This window comes from Neopelma chrysocephalum, unplaced genomic scaffold (assembly GCF_003984885.1).
Source record: "Neopelma chrysocephalum unplaced genomic scaffold, ASM398488v2 Primary Assembly neopelma1_63, whole genome shotgun sequence".
In the NCBI taxonomy this organism is placed as follows: Eukaryota; Metazoa; Chordata; class Aves; order Passeriformes; family Pipridae; genus Neopelma; species Neopelma chrysocephalum.
In genome coordinates this window covers 4,713,803-4,731,797 of record NW_020897720.1, presented here as the reverse complement: position 1 = coordinate 4,731,797, position 17,995 = coordinate 4,713,803, and the positions used below count along the sequence as shown (strand labels likewise).

Here is a 17,995-nt window from a genome sequence, read left to right as displayed (position 1 = left end):
TTCTACTCCAGAAATAATTGAGACATGAACAAGCCAGATATTACTAAAACCTCATCTGTACAGCTCTGAAGGAAAACAAACACGGAGTTTAAGTACAATAAGACTGCACTCAGCAATTAACATATTTGTGTGTTACCTGGGATTGCCTTCGCCCACTTGACTGCAGCCACCACCTGCCGCCCTCCCAGCATGTTGAGGGTGGAGAGGATCCTCCAGCTGGAGTCGGGCAGGGTGCTGTCGTATCCCGAGTACAGCACCTCGGGCTCGATCACCTCCAGCAGCGACACCAGAGTCGGCGTCAGCTGCGGCAGCGACGCGGGGACGATGCTCTTGTTCCCGGATGCCTCGGGAGCATCCCGTGTTCCCGTGGCACTTCCCTGCTGCAGTCCTTTGATCTTCTTCTTTGTTTTGCGAGCTAGGAAAGTTTGGGTAAGTCACAGGTGAGGTGATGGAAAGTGACCGCACTGCAATAAAAATGCAGCAGAGGAAGCGCTGCTTCCCTCCTCCCAGCAGCTGGGACCAGGCCACTGAAACCTTCACAGCATTTGTGCATGAAGTAAATAATTTCACATGAATTCTAATTAAGCCTCCATTGAAAGTAAGTTTGCTTCACATTTTAATAAAAGTCACATTTATGTTACTGTTTCCAAATGTTCAATAATGTCTGCAGATACCTTACAAGGCTGATCCTAAAATACAAGGCCAAATCCTACCATTGGAAATATGTGCAGGACTTTAAAAGTTCCTGAAGATACTAAGTATAGGAACCAGGCAAAAGAAAGGAAAAAGTATATTTAATGGGTAAGAAATTACTGGATCTCTTGAGCCAGGGAAAACAGGGGGTTTTTTTTGAAAATGCTGGGCAGGAGGAGGTTTTTCTCTTGCCAGTTTCTCCTGCATATAAATCACTGCTGTGTAATTAAACCATAAAACTCATTCGCCAAATAAATAAAACATCACACAGAGATGTTAACTGTAAACTACAAAAACTTGGAGCAACGATTTTATTAGCATCTTGTCCATAATGGAGTCTCCTGCTTGGCTCTGGTTCTCCTGGATGGAGGCGGCCACACAGAACACACTATTTAATGGAGACCAAATGAAACCAGTTCTTTCCCTGGGTGCCTCAGTTAATTAATTGATTTCTGCTCTGGAACTTCTGAGATAAATCAGTAGCCCATAAAAGCATCACGTAATGTGGTTTCACATTCAAAGTTCCTCCTGACCCGTTCAGAATCTCTCAGCATCCAAAATGCACCAACCCTGCAGTGTAACAAAACAGGAAACTCTCTCCTGGACTCACTGGCTATGACATGGCCTTCAGAAACCAAATGTTAAACACAAGGAATTCTCTACAGATCTTGTATAAATTGCATTTTCCCAAATATTTGTAGACTTGGCCACATGTGCCAAACCTGCCGTGGGGGAATAGCAACAGTTATTTCCTTGGAGCAAAGACCTTCTTGTTATTGTCTTAATTTTGCAATGGCTGCTCCAAAATCCTTTCCACATTCTGGTGGTTTTTGCCCCATTATCCATGTTCTGAAGAGCAAATGAACTGCTTTGACTTAAATTTAGAAGCACATGCCTTCAGCTTCCTGCAGACACCTGGATGGAGTATTTCCAGCCCAGAAAGCCTAATAAAATTATAATCAAAATAAATAGATCTGATAAGGCAAATTATTATGCAAGAATTTTTATTAGGCTGTGTTACTAGTCTTGACTTAGATATATAGCTGTAACTCACAAAAAAAAAAAGGTTGAGATAATGTATTTCTGTATAATTTATTTTCAAATATAAAAAGACCACTAATTTAACCCCAGCTCCTTAGGGCATGTTACAGGAGATAACCCCCACAGATAAACTCAGCATGGAGAGAAAAGCATCCAAAATTTGCTGTTAAAAACAAACAAAGCCCCCTCAGCCTCCTACAGTCTGGCATCCACCCAGGCTGCACAGGCTTCCTATTCCCTGCCCTGTGGGCAGATGGTCCTGCACCTGAGCCAGGTGGGCAATGGGCCTGCCACCACCACCCTGGACAGGCAGGCACTTTCCTGCTAAACTGGGATTTATAACAAGCCCACTGCAGTTAGAGCGGGGCAGGGAATGGGATTAGAAAAAAGAAACGATCCTTCAAAAATCTGAAATAAATTCCAAGTGAAGACTGCAGAAAAAACTCATAAATTGCCAAGTTTAGCTGTAAAAAGCAGCATGAAAAGCCAAAAAAATTATAAGACAACTTTTTACAGGCATAAAACCTAACAATAAATCTTTTCTTCCAACACATCACAAAGAGAAAGGGTGCCAAGGAACACCAATTAACGGTGGGAGCGGAAATGAGAACTCAAGGAAATAAAGGCTGGAGTACAAAATATCATTATTCTGCTGTGTAAATCTCTAGTACCTGCAGCTTCATAGCTTGATTTTTTTCCAGGCCCCTATGCCCAAAAAAACATGGAAAAGAAAAAAGAAAGTTCTAGAAAAGGGTGATAAGCGGGGCCAAAGGGATGACTTGATGATCTTGGAGGTCTTTTTCAACCTTACTGACTCTATGGATAAAAAAAGGCCAACAGAAAATTAGCAAGTAATATTTTTCTAGGGTAGAAGGAGCCATTTTCATCTCAGGACAGGAGCAGGTCAGGATTCTTTTACTGATTTGAAAATAATTAGTCTTCTACCCAATACCTAGCAGTGCAATTCACTGTAGGTATTAGAAACTGAGATACCCAAAATGTGCTGGGGCAGGTTCACAGAAGAAGTCCAGCAGCACATCAGGTGAGTGCAAGGGGCCAAAAGACTGACGGGCTGGATATCAGGATCTCTTTTGATCACTCACTGGTTTGCTATAACCATTATTTATGCACTGAGGATGCAGCAGGGGATTTGTCAAAAAGAAATTACTGTCTAAAAAGTATGCAAATTTAATTTTCTTTTAAACAACAGTAATTTCTGAACTGTGACCCTAAAATAGACAAGATAAAAGAAACTGCTTTTCAGTCTCTGCTGCACTTTATGCTGCCTCCCAGTTTGCTTTTCTGCACGACCTATTCCCCATCTGTTCAGATCTGTCCCATAAATCCTTGTTTTCAGGGTGTTTTTCACCCTTTCACACTACTCCAAGTTCTTCCATTTTTGTGTTGCTGAGTTTCAAGACTCCTTTTCCCTCTCAGACATAAAAACTTCACCCCCCCCGCCTTCCCCAGCAACTTATATAACAACCTCCATCCTCCAAAACCTCACTATTCTCTAGGATTCTCTGTGCCAAAACTGAGACAAACTACACTGGAAGGGCTCCAACCTACATGCAGAGAAGTGGCAAATATCCGATGTCATTCCATTTCATTTTCTTTGCTGCAGAGGGGTCACTCAACATGTCAAGGCTAGGCTGGACGGGGCTTGGAGCAACCTTGGTCTACTGAAGTGTCCCTGCCCATGGCAGGGAGTAGAACAGGATGAGCTGTAAGTCCCTCCCAACCCAAACCATTCCATGGTTCTCTGCTTCTGTGTCCTGGAGCCTGACACAGCGATATTGGTGTCTACTTAAACTGATGCAGGAAGGGAAAGGCTTACTATGAGAGTTCTATAACTTAGTATCAGAATACTAATCCTAATAAAGTGCTTTATTCATATAAATAAATATATGAATATCATAGATGTATGTTGAAAACAACTATGAAGAGAAAAATTAGAAACAAGCCTTAAACCAAAACTCATTCTTTTCCACCTCAAAGCAAAAACTCTGGGGTTTTGCATCATTTAAACTGTCTTTAGTCTTTGCTGTTCCCTGTCCTTGCTCCCGGCCACACCAGCCCCAGCAGGGCAGTGACCTGTCCTGAGTGGGTACCCAGAGTAGGCTCTGATCTCTGAAGTGTAAGGTCCAGCCCACTGGGAGTACCCAAAACCTAAATCCAGCTCCTGGGAGACACTCACTGATGACCTCGTGCTTTAGTGATTTATTTTAGAACCCACTATTGTAGATCTTGGCTGTACCTTCCCATCCTGCACACGGATCATGGTAACACCTCAACAAACTGAGCAGCAACATCCCTTCCTCCAGCATATCTCCATCCTGAAGGAGGGGATGTGCCTGTAAGTGGGTCACAGAGCATTTCAGACCCTCGGCTTTGTTCCCTCTGCTCTGAAGGAAGGGGCAGGTAGAAGCACCTGCAGCACAGAAAACCTTGTGCTGTGTCCTGCTGAAGGAGGTTGGAAGCAGAGGAGGAAAAAAGGACGTGCTAACATTGACTCCAGTATGTGTTTCATCTATCTCTTTAACTTAATTCACCACTTACATCTTACCAAAGGATATTATCACTGACTGAAATGGAATTCTGTTCATCCTTGGGAGCTGACAAATATACTTTTGACATTTTCATTTTATCTGACAATTTTCATTATACAAATACCACACAGATAACTGTGTTAGGAAGTACTGTGTTAATCTCTGCTGCTCAGGGAAAAATAGCAAGCATAAAATGTAGCTGACACTAATAAAAGTGTTTTATGCCATTTTACAACTGCTGCTAAATCCTTAGTTGACATGGCCTTCAGATTCTCACAAGCCATTGAGGACTCAGCAGAGAACAACTATGTACTGGTACGTTAAATTTATTTACTTAACCGACCTTTCCTAGAGAGATTTTGACAGGTACTGAGGAAGAATCCACAGCATCAACAAAAATACTTCCATTTTCTTCAGTTTGAAGATATAATCCCTGCTCCTGCCCATCTTCTCTGTGGTTTCAGTGTCAAGTCACTCTCCCGAGTGAGGATGAGCAGACAGCATATCTCCCTACAGGTGTTTAATTTCCCTCCAGGTGTTCCCCAAGAACTCTCCTGTCTCAGATTCCATGAAAAAGCAACGAGATATATATGTGCTGACAGGAACAAAAAATAACCCTGGCTTGTGTGTATGATTCACTTCTACTGAACATACTGACAGACAGAGCAACTGAGCACAGAAAGGAGAAACAGCATAATAACCTCCTGCCTCTCATTAAAATGCTCATGAAATGCAGCACTTGCTTTTAACATATTAAAGTGCTGCTCCAATCATTGCTTCATTAGCAGCCTGGCCTTTATTGGGCAGGATTTCAACCCAAAGCAGGGATGTGGACACATGGTTACCTTCAAGGTTCATGCCAGCCTGCAGACATTTCCGGTAGCGACACGCCGGGCAGTTTTTCCTCCGGATTTTGTCAATAATGCAGTCGTTCCTCCCAGCACACAGGTAGTTGTGCTGCCCTGTGTGCACAAAAACAAAACAACCATAAGCTCCCCGAGTAGAGCAGTAGCTGAAGCCATTCATCCTTTCAGTCATTAAGGGTCTGGAGACAATGTAAGACCTTTACCTACTGCACTACATGTCTTGCAAAAATATCAATATACATCTGATTTCATGTATCCAAACAGATTTCTCATAATTAGACCCTGAAGTCAATAAATTTAGTTCGAAATCCTATTTTTAATTTGTTAGTATCAGGCAACTTCTATTTTTAAAACTGTTTTTCCCTTACATTTACCAAATCTTTCTTCTACAGCAGGTTTCCCATTTCTCTAAATAGTTTGACATGAGATACAAATAACATTCACAAACACATCTTGAGAATACACTTGGAAAGATTTCTACAGAGGACAGACACAGCTTCATCAGTTTGAAAGTCATGAAACCTTCTCCTTGTTTAACTTGCAGCCTGACCCAGACAAACCGAGTTCTCTGATATTTTTCTGGATTCACAGATTTAGAGCAAAAGTGACCCTAAAAACACAACTTGAACTACAGAAATTAAGTAACTATTTCTTAGCTATTAAGAGCATGGCAACAGAAGAGTATATAGTCTTAATTATTTGAATTATATGACCAAATGCCTCAATATAACTTACTAAGGGAAAGGTATCTAAAGGATAGATCCTTCTCCCAGAGAGGGATCAGGAAATATGTTTCTTCAGAGGGCAGAAAGCTGCAGCCTGGGCTTTTACACCACATTGCAAAGTTGTGACAGCACAATATTGTGAGAAACAAATGTATTTTCCAAATACACAGTTATTAACAACAGAGTTCAAGAGTCTTCTCACAGTAAAACAGCTTGGGAAGGAATTTGTTTCAAGTCAGCTGTGAAAATTATGGGCACACAGAGTCCATTCCTATGGCTTTGGTCAAACTTATCCCATGAAGTGTCTCAAGTTGATATTCCAAGGAAGCTCTTAACATTTTTTTGCATGAACTCTCCCACCTCTTCTGTTTGGGGAAGAGGAGCCTTCCTGACCCTTGTGTAATCTTTGTGTTTAATCAACTTAGACAACAGATCCAGGACTCACTATTCTGTTTGCCATTAGCACCCTAATACATATAAACAAATATGAAATACACACACATGAAATATAAACTGATGACAATTTGTCAGCACTGTAGAGGAGCAGAGACCACAATTCCATGTCTCTCAAAGATGTTTAATGAGACCACAGTTTCACCCAACAATACAGATACTTCAAGTCAAGATTTTCCTGAGCTGTTGTTCCATTTTATTCCTAACAAAGAGGCTCCTCTCCATGACGGTTTGGTTTCTTCTACTTACTTCTCACCTATTCTTGCCTTTTCTGGGGGCAAGCTACACTATTTCTTTGACTTACATTATATTAAGCCTTCTTGCCACGTGAACATCTCATGGGAAAATGAAGGGAAATTAATCTCCATGCCTGAGTGCTGCTCAGAGGACGCGCCAAAGGAACGTACTTCAGTTCTCTTCATTGCTCAAAACCCAAAGATACTTCACAAATACTCTGGTAAACACCAGTAGTGAGCCAATGGAGATGTTTCCAAGGGGATTTGGGGCACACGGGGGCATTTTACAGAGAGGTTGGCTATTCCACAACGTCGCCCTGCCTGCAGCACCCGTCGGTGCCGGGGTCTCTGATGCTCTATGACACTGAACAACTCTTTGCTCGTTTGAGCACAGTAGCCCTATAAAAAGGTTAGAAATTGCAGACAAAGGACTTTGGAAGATGGAATTAAAACTGCTGACAAACAGGGCTAATCTGGAGCACAGCAGGAAGGAGAGGTGTTGGGGGAATCTGCAGTGGAGGGAGGTGTGAGGATCTGCTCCAAGGCGAGGAAGCGGACGTGGGAGGAGCGGTGAAGATCCAGGTTGGTGTATTGGGATAACATGTTGGGAGGTGAACAGGGCTGGTTCTGCGACAGGAGAAACTCGATCACGAGGGCTCTAGACTTTGAAACACCATGAAAATCAGAGCTAAAACAAGATCTCTGGCCTCTCTGGGTTCCTGAAGGCCTGTTTGTGTGAAGAACTGTGCATAAATATACAGTTGCTGTCCCACCTTCATCCTCCCTCTTCTCTAGTTCTATTCTTTGCTGAAAGGAATACACTTTACATGGACTTTCTAGACACTGACACTTTCAGTTTCTGTGACTGTTTCTGTCACAGTCCACAGGCCTGGAGGCAAAGGTAGAAAAAAGGGCTTTGGCTAAAGGCTGGATAACCAGTGTGCAGTCAGCTTGATCTGAATACTAACAGGTGCCTGGCAGCTACTACTAAAAAGGATATTGCAGAAACAAATTCCTTTCACATGTGTTCCTAATAAAAAAAATGCCTATAAAAGACAAGAGCAAATTATTTGTTCCTTAAAGTGAAGACTAAGACTAACAGATCCTGGAAGGGTTCCTGAAAACATCCATGATATCTCATGGAAGGATTAAGGGTCCAGTTCACAAGGTGGTAACCAGTAAAAGGCCAGACTCTATGATCTTGGAGGGCTTTTCCAACCTAAACGATTCTGTGATCCTGTGAAGGGTGGGATAATTTGTGGAACAATAAAAATGGAAGCAGAGTAAGCCCTGAGGATGTGATTGCCATTTTTCAGCCACAAGCTTGCTTACATTTTTAATACCAATACAGCTGATATATGATGAGTCAAGCTGCATCACTGATCAGAAGGAATCACTGCATTGCTTCTTTCCTATATCAATATTTTTCTGATTTATTTAAGCTTGAGAACAGGCAAAACCATGGCTATGCCACATATCCAGCTGTCATATAATATATCTCCTGAGGGATCTCCAGTGACCTGATTTTAATCAAAGGTACAGATGATTATTTGCTTTAAATAAAGTGCTTTGCACTTGAGCTCCCATTGCCTCATTATACTTCAGAACAGCTTCAGCTCCCCCAGGGCCAACATCCCTCCCCTTGTGACAGGCAAAAACTGTGATGTGAACTTGACTTTTCCGATCCCTGTGAGAGCTCCCCAGAGCTCCCCATGGCATCCACTGAGCTGGGAACCGGGGGAAAGTGCTGCTTCTAAAGACTGAATGATGTCTCGTCTTTATCAAACAGCCTTCTCTCTTCTCCAGACATCCCAGCTCACCAAAATGTCAGCACAAAATGAGTCTGGTTCACTGGAGGATGCACGAGGAAGGCACAAGACAGGAAGCCCTGGAGGCTGTAACTAAGAATGACGTTCTTATTCAGAACTCAGGAACCACCATCCTTTAAGAGACACTGGGAATATGCTCCAACCTTACTGCATCTGATATTGAAGCCAAGAGTCACATACTAAGGTACAACCTAGTCTGTCACAAAATAGCTACTGATGCAGCCCCAAAATCACTGAGCCCTTACTCACATTTAGTTTTCCATCATCTCTAGTTTCTACATAGATTTTCTCCCTGTGATTAGTCAGAAATCTTAATCCTCCAAAACCACACACACGTCTCTGTTACCCAGATACCTGCAACTCAAACCGGGACATGGATGCAGTTCAACCAACAGTGCTTACAAGACAAACTGCAAAAATACCACAACCTCACACACAACAGATTTACCAAGTTTTTATGCACAATTCTCTATACAAACCAGCTAACCTTCAAATGAAAAATCACAAACTTTACAAATTTAAGGCACACAGACAAATATCTGTATAAAAACAGGACAAATAAACAAAAACAACAGTGAAAGAACATGAAACAGACAAAAGCCAAGACAACAATAAATCCTTTTACATGGAGTGAATGGGAGCATTTTATCAGTGTGAATGGAATCCACGCTTCGGATAATGCACCATTATCAACGTGATTTACTATGACAAGATCAGTGATCTAATGGTTTGAACGTGGATGATACGTGCAGGGATTTCACATCTTTAACAGCAAACTCATCAAAGCATGGCCTACCTTCCACCGCCCTTTTGAAGAACACTTTGCAGCTGCCACACGTCAGAACACCGTAATGGCACCCGGAGGCCTCGTCGGAGCACACCAGACAGAGCTTGGGAGGTGGTCCCGTAGTTGCTGAGGTTGTGGATGGAGAGGAGCTTACATCTGATCTCATTCCAGGGCTGAAACAAAGCAGAAAAGTACTTCATTAAGATCTATGGGATAGAGGCAAACACAACATTGGTACCTGCAGAAATGGCTTGTCCTCACCCTCCAGTGGGACAGTTCTGCACACAAAGTGCACCAGACTCTGAGTGAGTTAAACAAGAAATTCTGTAAAACCTAAGGAAAACTGTATGGATTTTTCATGGCCTATTTGGCTGGGTCAAGATTCCTTCCCTTACACATTTCTGAAGCCAAGTTTCTTGCACAATTATCCCAGCCTTTAAAATTGACTCTTAAAACACGTTCTTACTCCATATTGTTTCCATTACTGTCACATTCCCCGCAGTCTGCACAAGGGCTCCGCTTCCAGCACCATCACTGAGTTTTCTACTGGGATCCTGTTATGCAAGAAGCTGTGCAAGTTGGGCCATATACTGATAAATATTCACGGTAACAAGTGATCGCTTCACCACAGCAGTTTAGGAGAAGAATATATATACATTCCTAACATCAGGGCCTGGTTTTCCAATGTACACACAGCCCAGCTACAAACGAAGGGTTAGTTCGTTAAGAAAAAAAATAAATCCCCGTTAGAACAACAAACATTCCACCGTAATCACCCTGGAGCTGCTCCTAATCCTCAGGGTTGAGCCAGCAGTGCTGGGCCAGAGTTCAGAGGTTGATCTTACTGAGCTGCAGCCCCAACCACAGCACTGCCTGCCGGAGGCTGCCCCACACCTCCTGTAAAGCCCAGCTCGTTGAGTTTATCCACCTCAAGGTGAGGAAGAACTTCTTTCCATGGAGGGCGGCAAAGCACTGGAACAGTTGCCCAGGGAAGAAGTGGAGTCTCCCTCTCTGGAGGCATTCCAAACCCACCCGGACACATTCCTGTGTTACCTGCCCCAGGTGACCCTGCCTTGGCAGGGCTGTTGGTCTGGATGATCTCCAGAGGTCCCTTCCAACCCCAACCATTCTGTGATTCTGTCATTTCCAACAGAGTTTTAAACTCCTAAAATGCAATTTCTATACCGTCTGCTTCACTTAAAATGCTTTTCACAGAAAATCCTGTTCCCCAGGGTTCCAGCCACTCTCCAGATGAAGCTAGAAAAATGACACTTTTGTAAAGACTTTGGTGCCTTTCCTTGGAAACTCTCCAGACCATCCACGTTCCCCAGTGTGGGCTTAACATTCGTATGTGGGCTAGCTTTTGCATGGAAAATTCCTTTTCCTCTCCTCAAGAAAGTCTGACCAGATTTGGTCACACATTTCAAAAACCCCACAGATCTTAAACATTCCCACAAACCTTAAATTCCAGCCCAAATTAGAACATTTCAACACCTGGGAGGCTCTGGTTTTGAACAGGTCCACATGTCCCATCCCCACAGTACCTGAGAAATGCCCCATCTAGCAATTCAAAGGACTTTGCCATTGTGTTTGTTCTTTCCAAGAGGGATTTAGGCAATAAAAAGACAAGGAAAAGGAATGCTCCCACTCAAATACAGAGGGATCAAAGTCAAACCAGAATAAATGTGTCAATGAAGTCCTCGCTTTGACAAAAATGGAACCAGAGGGCAGAGAAAAGTGAAAATTACTTGGGTTAGGGGAAAAACTGTGAGAGCACGGGCAGGCAAAGACCTAGGGTACACGTGGATCCCCCTAAAAAACAGTGTCTGAGCTGGGTGAGGAGCTGAGCTGTCTCTCAGTTAGAGTAGAAGGCTGAGCAGAAAACAAAGCACTGGACAGGGACACAGCAACAGCTCCCATATCCTAGAAGAGCAGTGGGGAGAAGAGAGCAGAACAAGGGTAGTGCAAAGGCCTCAACAGGAAAGGCTGGCAGTGGGAATACAGGAGAATGAGTGAGCCTTGAGGAAAAGGGAAGAAAAAGGCCCCTCTTTTCCCAAAGGAAAGAATGTTTCTTTCCAGAACTTGGAATGGAGCTCAAATCTATCACATTGCTCCTCTGCATTCAGAAAATATTTGTGGAATGCTGCAGCACTTCTCCTCTATTACTCTACCAAGAGGCTGACAACCACCATCAGCATGTCTGTCAGCTCACTGATGGACTGTATCCCTGTTTATGAGCCATGGGATGCCGTTGCTGGGTTTTCCAATTAATTTGTCTTCTTTTAAAGAACAGAAATAATAAAACCCTACGGTTGCACAATCCGCCCCTCAGCATCCAAGCCATGGTGGAATGTAATTCAACCCAGTTCCCTCTATTTGATGTCCTTACAAACATGCATCTTTAATTACACGCTCATCCTGATTTGTACCCAGCACGTCTGCCTTCCTCAAGTGCAGAGACCTCTAGGAATGAACACTGTAAGGATGGAGGTTTGCTTCCTCTCATGTGATACATACATTACTTGCTTCTTTCGTGTGTTTCCCCACCACCACCACTTACTGATCCATTTGGAAAAAGGAACTGAACTGTTTCTTCACTTTGTAGTGTCCTATGCAAAAAATCCCAACTAAAAAACCCCAACACCTACCTCAAAACCAAACAACCTCCCTTCCACAATCAGTAATCACTGGCCAGTCAAGAGCTACTCTAGGATGCCTTATTTTCTCTTAAGTTTTAGGCCCAGTAGCTCCTTTTCTTAGAATAAAAATCTCAGACTAAGCGTTGAAGTATAGGCTGGGAGCCTATGAGTTTAAATAAGGAATATATAACTTGAAAACTTTGCTTCACTAAAGTGATTAAAAGCAGAATAAGATGGAAACATCTTTCTAGGTATAATTTTGAAGACAGCTAATTTAGATACAAAAATAAAACCCTTTATACCTCTGAAATTTCTGACAAAAGCATTTTAAAGGAAACATTCATCAGCTGTCAGGGAAACCATGGCAGTGCCAAACATATTCCAATGAAACTTTTCAATCACCTTTAATTTTTAAACAGGGCTCATTTTCTGTACCAGCACCAAAGAAAATGTAATATGAGAAAGAAAACAGATGATATGACTTAGAAAACTAAAAATAAATGATTACATTGATTAATAAAGCAGTAGCCAGCAATCTAATCTGGGCTCCTGGCATATCTTCCCAGCCTGGCTGTATCAGATAAGGGCAATATTTACTAACCATGTGGAGAACTGCCAGCCACCAACAGCCCCTGGTTGTAAAACACAACCGGGAGGGATTACAGTGCACAAGGGCTCCTGCAAGAGCCACAACTAACTAGAGCAATGTTTAATACAAGTATTTTACTTATAAAGTTATATGCAGTAAAAGACAAACAACCACTTCCTAAGGAAGAGGTAAGACAGGGAAATTACACTCTGAGATAATATACTAATAGAAAAGCTACCTTGCAGTATTTGCAGAAATGGTTTTAAATGCAACAAAAACCTACCAAATTATCAGTCTTACCTAAATTTAAAAAAGTCAAGCGCGATAGATGAGAGAGGGGAAAATCCTCCCAATTTTAAGGGTTCCAAATTTGCAAAAACTTTGATGAAATTTTATTTTGAGAGGCAAGGTGTTATTTGTGATGCAGGTTCCATTCCCACCTACTTTCAAAACTATTTATATACAATCTGATTTTATTTATTTGTATAGATGTAGTTATCATTTCCAGTCAAGGAAACATATGGGGGCAAAATGGAAAGCCTTAACAAAGTGGTTAAAATGGAAAACCTTAATGAAGATGCAGCCCCGGTAACGAGCTCTGCAGAAATCAAGTTGTTTAACTAAAGCCATTTTGGTGTTAATCATTCACCAGAGACTTTCAAACCCAGCTCAAGGGTCAAACTGCACTAAAGCCGGGTGTGGTAATGTTTATGGTGGTGGGAGGTTTTCCTGTCTCGGGGTCTCCATTCTCACAGGTCCCTCATCCTCCCGCATGGGACAGTCCCAGGGCCGGGCGAGTCGGTCACTCCAGCACCTCAGTCCCTGGCCAGGCTGTGACAGCCAAGACAGCAGGGACAGGGACCACCACACTCCCTTCCTGCTACTTTGCATTATTAAAAGGAAAGTCACAGAACTACTGAAGTTTCAAGATTAGGTTTAAATTAGATGTTGGGAAGATACTCTTCGCTGTGAGGGTGGTGAGGCCCTGGCACAGGTTGCCCAGAGAAGCTGTGGCTGCCCCATCCCTGGAAGTGTTCAAGGCCAGGTTGGATGGGGCTTGGAGCAACGTGGTTCAATGGAACGTGTCCCTGATCACGGCAGGGGGTGAAACAGGATAAGCTTTAAGGTCCCTTCCATCCCAAACCATTCTGGGATTCCATGATTGTATGGAAAACAACTCTAGTGAGCTAGACCAAAATTACTGGTCATTTACAGTCTAGAACCTGCAACTCTTTTTACCACCACATGAAAGCTTGGGATAATCAGCCTGGATCACATTCTGCCCAAAATGTGCCCTGCCCAAGCACAGTTCTGGTGAAGGGTAAAGTCTTCTTAAAAATGTGAATTAAATTAGCATCAACAACAAGTTACATATGTGCAACAGAAAGAGGACTTGGTTAAGAACTGTCTGCATTTAAGGAAAATGGCTGCAAGCTGCAGAGTAGGAGCAGCAGCAGCTCAGGAAATCTGGAGGCTGCCAGTCAAAGAGGAGCCGTCAGCTTAGCAGTCATCACCCTTAACAAAAAGAACTTCAGGGAAAATGCATAATGGAATGTTTTTTCAGAGTTACAGACTACTAAAATATACCCTGGTGCTGTTAGAAATTACAAACCCAGCACAACTGCAACTGGCTCCTACACACCTGCAAGAAAACACTGTTCATGCTCAAGTGCCACCTCCAAGGAAAGCAATGAATGCAGCATATCTAGGATGGGCAGAAACAGCTCAGAATTTTACTATATTTATTTTGACTAGGCTTTTGATAGGGCTATTCATTTTACTCCTATTTCTAATCTAGTGTTTCAAATCTCTGAGTTTCCTTCACTCCTGATACACCCAGACCCCAAAACACAGCCCACTGCACGTCCTGGCTCTGCAGCACAACTCACCTCAGGAGTGAACATACTCTTAAAAGGCAGTTACTTATCGGTGCAAATGGTATCACCAAACTAAGAGTAAAGAAACCATTTTCAATGTCATTGCCAGCTGGGCCTCCTCCTTATCTTCCAGCAATGAGAACAATGTAAACACTCGGCTGCGGACACCAACTGATTACATTTTTTGAATTGCTTATTTATTTCTTCATTAACTAGAGAAACTATTAATTATTATTTATACCCACTTAGGCAGGAAAGTAGTTTTCAGTTCAAGCAGGAAAAATTTTAAACCCAGGCTGTTGACACTAGACTTGTCATGACTATTAAAACAGAAGTGTGTTTGCCAATTGAAAATAATTCCAAAAGTTCGTTTTGCTGAGAAGCTGAACCACTGGTTTCTTCTGTCTCTTGCAACGTTCTTACTTCAGTTTAAATAGACTAAAAATTGGTAGGAATCCCTGTTTTCCTCCGAGGCTGCCTGTGAGCTCTGCAGACACAGAGCCAGACCCCAGTATGGCCAGATGCCGCTGAGGGGGGACACAGGGACTGTCAGAGGTATTAAACACGTGGTCATGAACTCCGAGCCAAGGCATCTTGGGGGGCTGACAGCACTCAGCACCCATAAACCCACCCTCCAAACAACTTCCTTACGGACCCATCTATTCTTCAGTTTTCTCTCCTGTTTCATATTTAAAATGGAGACCTGGATTGCTTTGGTAGGAGTGCTGATCTCGATGACAAGCATGTCCTCAATGATGCCATAATAAATTAAAAATTTACTCTGGATTACAGTATTTAACCAAAGCCTGTAAATAAAACCCCCCAGCATGCCTGGTTTCCAGCTGCTCTGAGAGCCAGGACGATTAACACCGTTTCCTTTATCACACACCCAGATAAACACTGTATTAAAAAAACCCGATAAGCCAGGAAACCAGATTTTGAACTAACGGTCTCATCTTGTGCAACATGTCTATGACACGGCCAAGATAAGGCCAACATGAGGCATGTGTCACTCTGGAAGGCCATGGACAAATTTCCTTTGTTGCTGGAGACAGAAACTCGAGGCAGAAAAGCACCTGTTGGGCAGTTGGAGGGGCAGGTACTATTGTGCCTCCTCCTGACACCATCAGGGTAAATGATCCTGCCAATGAAGTACTGGGATTCTAACTCACAGAAGAAATTAAAATATGAGACATTACTAAAGCAGTAAAGTGTCAGAATTACCCTCCATCTGCACAACACACATTTTATCATCCCTTCATGCAACTAAAGCTGTAGGACTCATGGTTCTGTACAGTCACCTCAAACACCAACACGGTTCTGCTTATGTTTCCAACAGCACAGGTACATCCTAGCAAGGACCTTGACCAAAGTATCCACACTGAGCTCAGGACAAAAAAGTGACTTCAGTTCACACAAAGGAAAGGCTTTACATCTATCCTTTATGTAGGATTTTATGTATAAAAATACTTACTATTGGCAAACAAAACGAATTGAAATTAATACCTTTCCTGTCAAACTAGTCACACCTTGGCACTGGTGGGGTTCAATCCCTGTACAATCCAGAGGTCTTAAGTACCTGTATTGCAAACATAAGCTCTGCTCTCCTTAAGTATATGACTAAATGGTATTTAACTAGAAAACCCAGTACACACAGGCTCTGAATGCACAGGAAGTCCTGCCTTCCCCTTGCCAGTCCTGAGCCCAAGCCTCCACTCCCAAGGGCTCTCGGGAAGCTCTCGGGAGCACAGTGATCACATCAGGCTGGGGATGCTGGAGAAGGGACACACACACTCCCAGGACAGGAACACTGGACACACAGAGACCCCAACATGTAATGCCTGACACCACTGGCCGCTCTGGAGAGGCAGAGACAGCAATTCCCTTAGTTTAGTGGTGCTTCAGTGCCAAACACATGTTGTTGGGAACAGGTTTCCCAGGGAGTTGGTGTCTGCCCTGGTCAGCAGAGGTTGCAGGGACTATTCTGAGCACTGCCAATTCATTTCTCATCAATCAATACTCTATTAAATAAAAATAAATGGCGAGAGCACCGGCAAGTACCAACAGCACAGAATCAGAAATGGAGTTTGTGGAGATTCCCAACACAGTGCATGGAGCAAACCCACCGTGGGACACAGCAGGGCTCCCCAGGGCCACTGGGCGCTTCCATCTCTCTCCAAGCCTGCATGACGTCTATTCCCAAACCTGCCGAGGAGACACAGGTGACTCAGAGCTCTCTGGAACCAACACAGCAGCGCCAGGCGGGCTCAGAGGAGCCGCTGGCAGCTCCAGAGCCATCGGCACCGAGGACCCACCATGAAATGGCGTCCGCTCCCATCTTGGAGCTGCTCGGGAGGAGAACGGAGCACGAACGGAGCGACGCGACGCCTTGTTCCCGTTTGGATACTCTCCAGAACGTAAAGGTTTCAAGGGCACAGGCAAAGCTTTCTTGGAATGGATAAATGGTAATTGATGTTGCAGCTGCAACCTCAGCCAGAACTCTTGGGATTTCAAATGTACTACAGACCTAAAGCATTTATGGCCAGAATATGATAATTAAATTATGTGTTCTAAACTTTTATATTTATTACAGTGCTCCAGTAAAGCAGCCAAAAAGTCTTACCTTCAAGGGTAGAATTCATTTCTATATGAATCAATTTAGGCATATTTTTCCAAAGCTTTGTGTTGTTTCTTTTTTTTTAAAATTTCATTGTGCACCCTTGCTTCCTTAAATGAAGAGGAAGCAAAAATAGAGCCAGACAGAAGTCAGCACCTTTATACTTAAATAAAAACTTTACATGAGAATATGGAATAAAATCATCCTGGTCTCTCAAATTCTTTATGTTTTGCTGGATGACACATGCATTTGATCTATACATATTTACAGGCAGGCTGTGAATCGTCTAAAACCGGCCCTTCAAGAACTCAATCCTGCAGACACATCCTGCTCCCTATGCACAGGTACACACTCGGTGCTCACAGACTGAGGTGCACATGAACTAGGATGGCTGGAAGACTAATGCACCCTGTAGAATAAAGTGCAAAAATCTTGAGTAGAATCAAATTTATTTTATTTTAAGCGCACCCCACGAAACAGTTCCAGTCCACTCAGTCTGTGACTGCAGAATGAGGAGCAGCTGAGGGAGCTGGGGGGGCTCAGCCTGGAGAAAAGGATGCTCAGGGTGGACCTTCTCACTCTCAACAACTCCCTGACAGGAGGAGGGAGCCAGGCGGGGGTTGGGCTCTGCTCCCAGGGAACAAGGGACAGGACAAGAGAAAACGGCCTCGAGCTGTGCCAGGGGAGGTTTAGGTTGGACATCAGGAGGAATTTCTTCATGGAAAGGGTTGTCAGGCACTGGAAGGGGCTGCCTAGGGAGGTGATGGAGTCACTGTTCCTGGAGGTGTTCAAGGAACAACTGGACGTGGCACTCAGTGCTCTGGTCTGGTTGACAAGGTGGTGATTGGTCTTTTCCAACCTCGATGATTCTGTGATTTCTGTTTTGGATCTCAGAAGCCCCAGAGGTGCATTTTACATTTATGACACTGTCTTGGAAGCAGTTTCTTAGTTTTCTGAACTAACCAAGAGCCAATATACCCTTCAAAACTTTATTGTCTTAACACAGGCCCTTTAACACTAATTCCACATGCCAACACACTGAATTCAGCAACAGCAGAACTCCTGCACCGAGATATTCTGTGGTTATTAGAACA

General features: G+C 43.3%; 1 protein-coding gene across 1 annotated transcript in view; it reads right to left on the bottom strand.

Moving 5' to 3' along the window:
• NR3C1 (nuclear receptor subfamily 3 group C member 1) overlaps positions 1-17,995 on the bottom strand; it is a 61,162-nt gene that overhangs the window by 12,568 nt on the left and 30,599 nt on the right. Inside the window, exons 3-5 of the mRNA XM_027682609.1 lie at positions 9,189-9,352; positions 5,129-5,245; positions 137-415 (exon numbers count right to left, since the gene is read on the bottom strand). Of these exons, the coding sequence (XP_027538410.1) occupies positions 137-415; positions 5,129-5,245; positions 9,189-9,352 (560 nt within the window). The remainder of the gene's footprint in view (positions 1-136; positions 416-5,128; positions 5,246-9,188; positions 9,353-17,995) is intronic.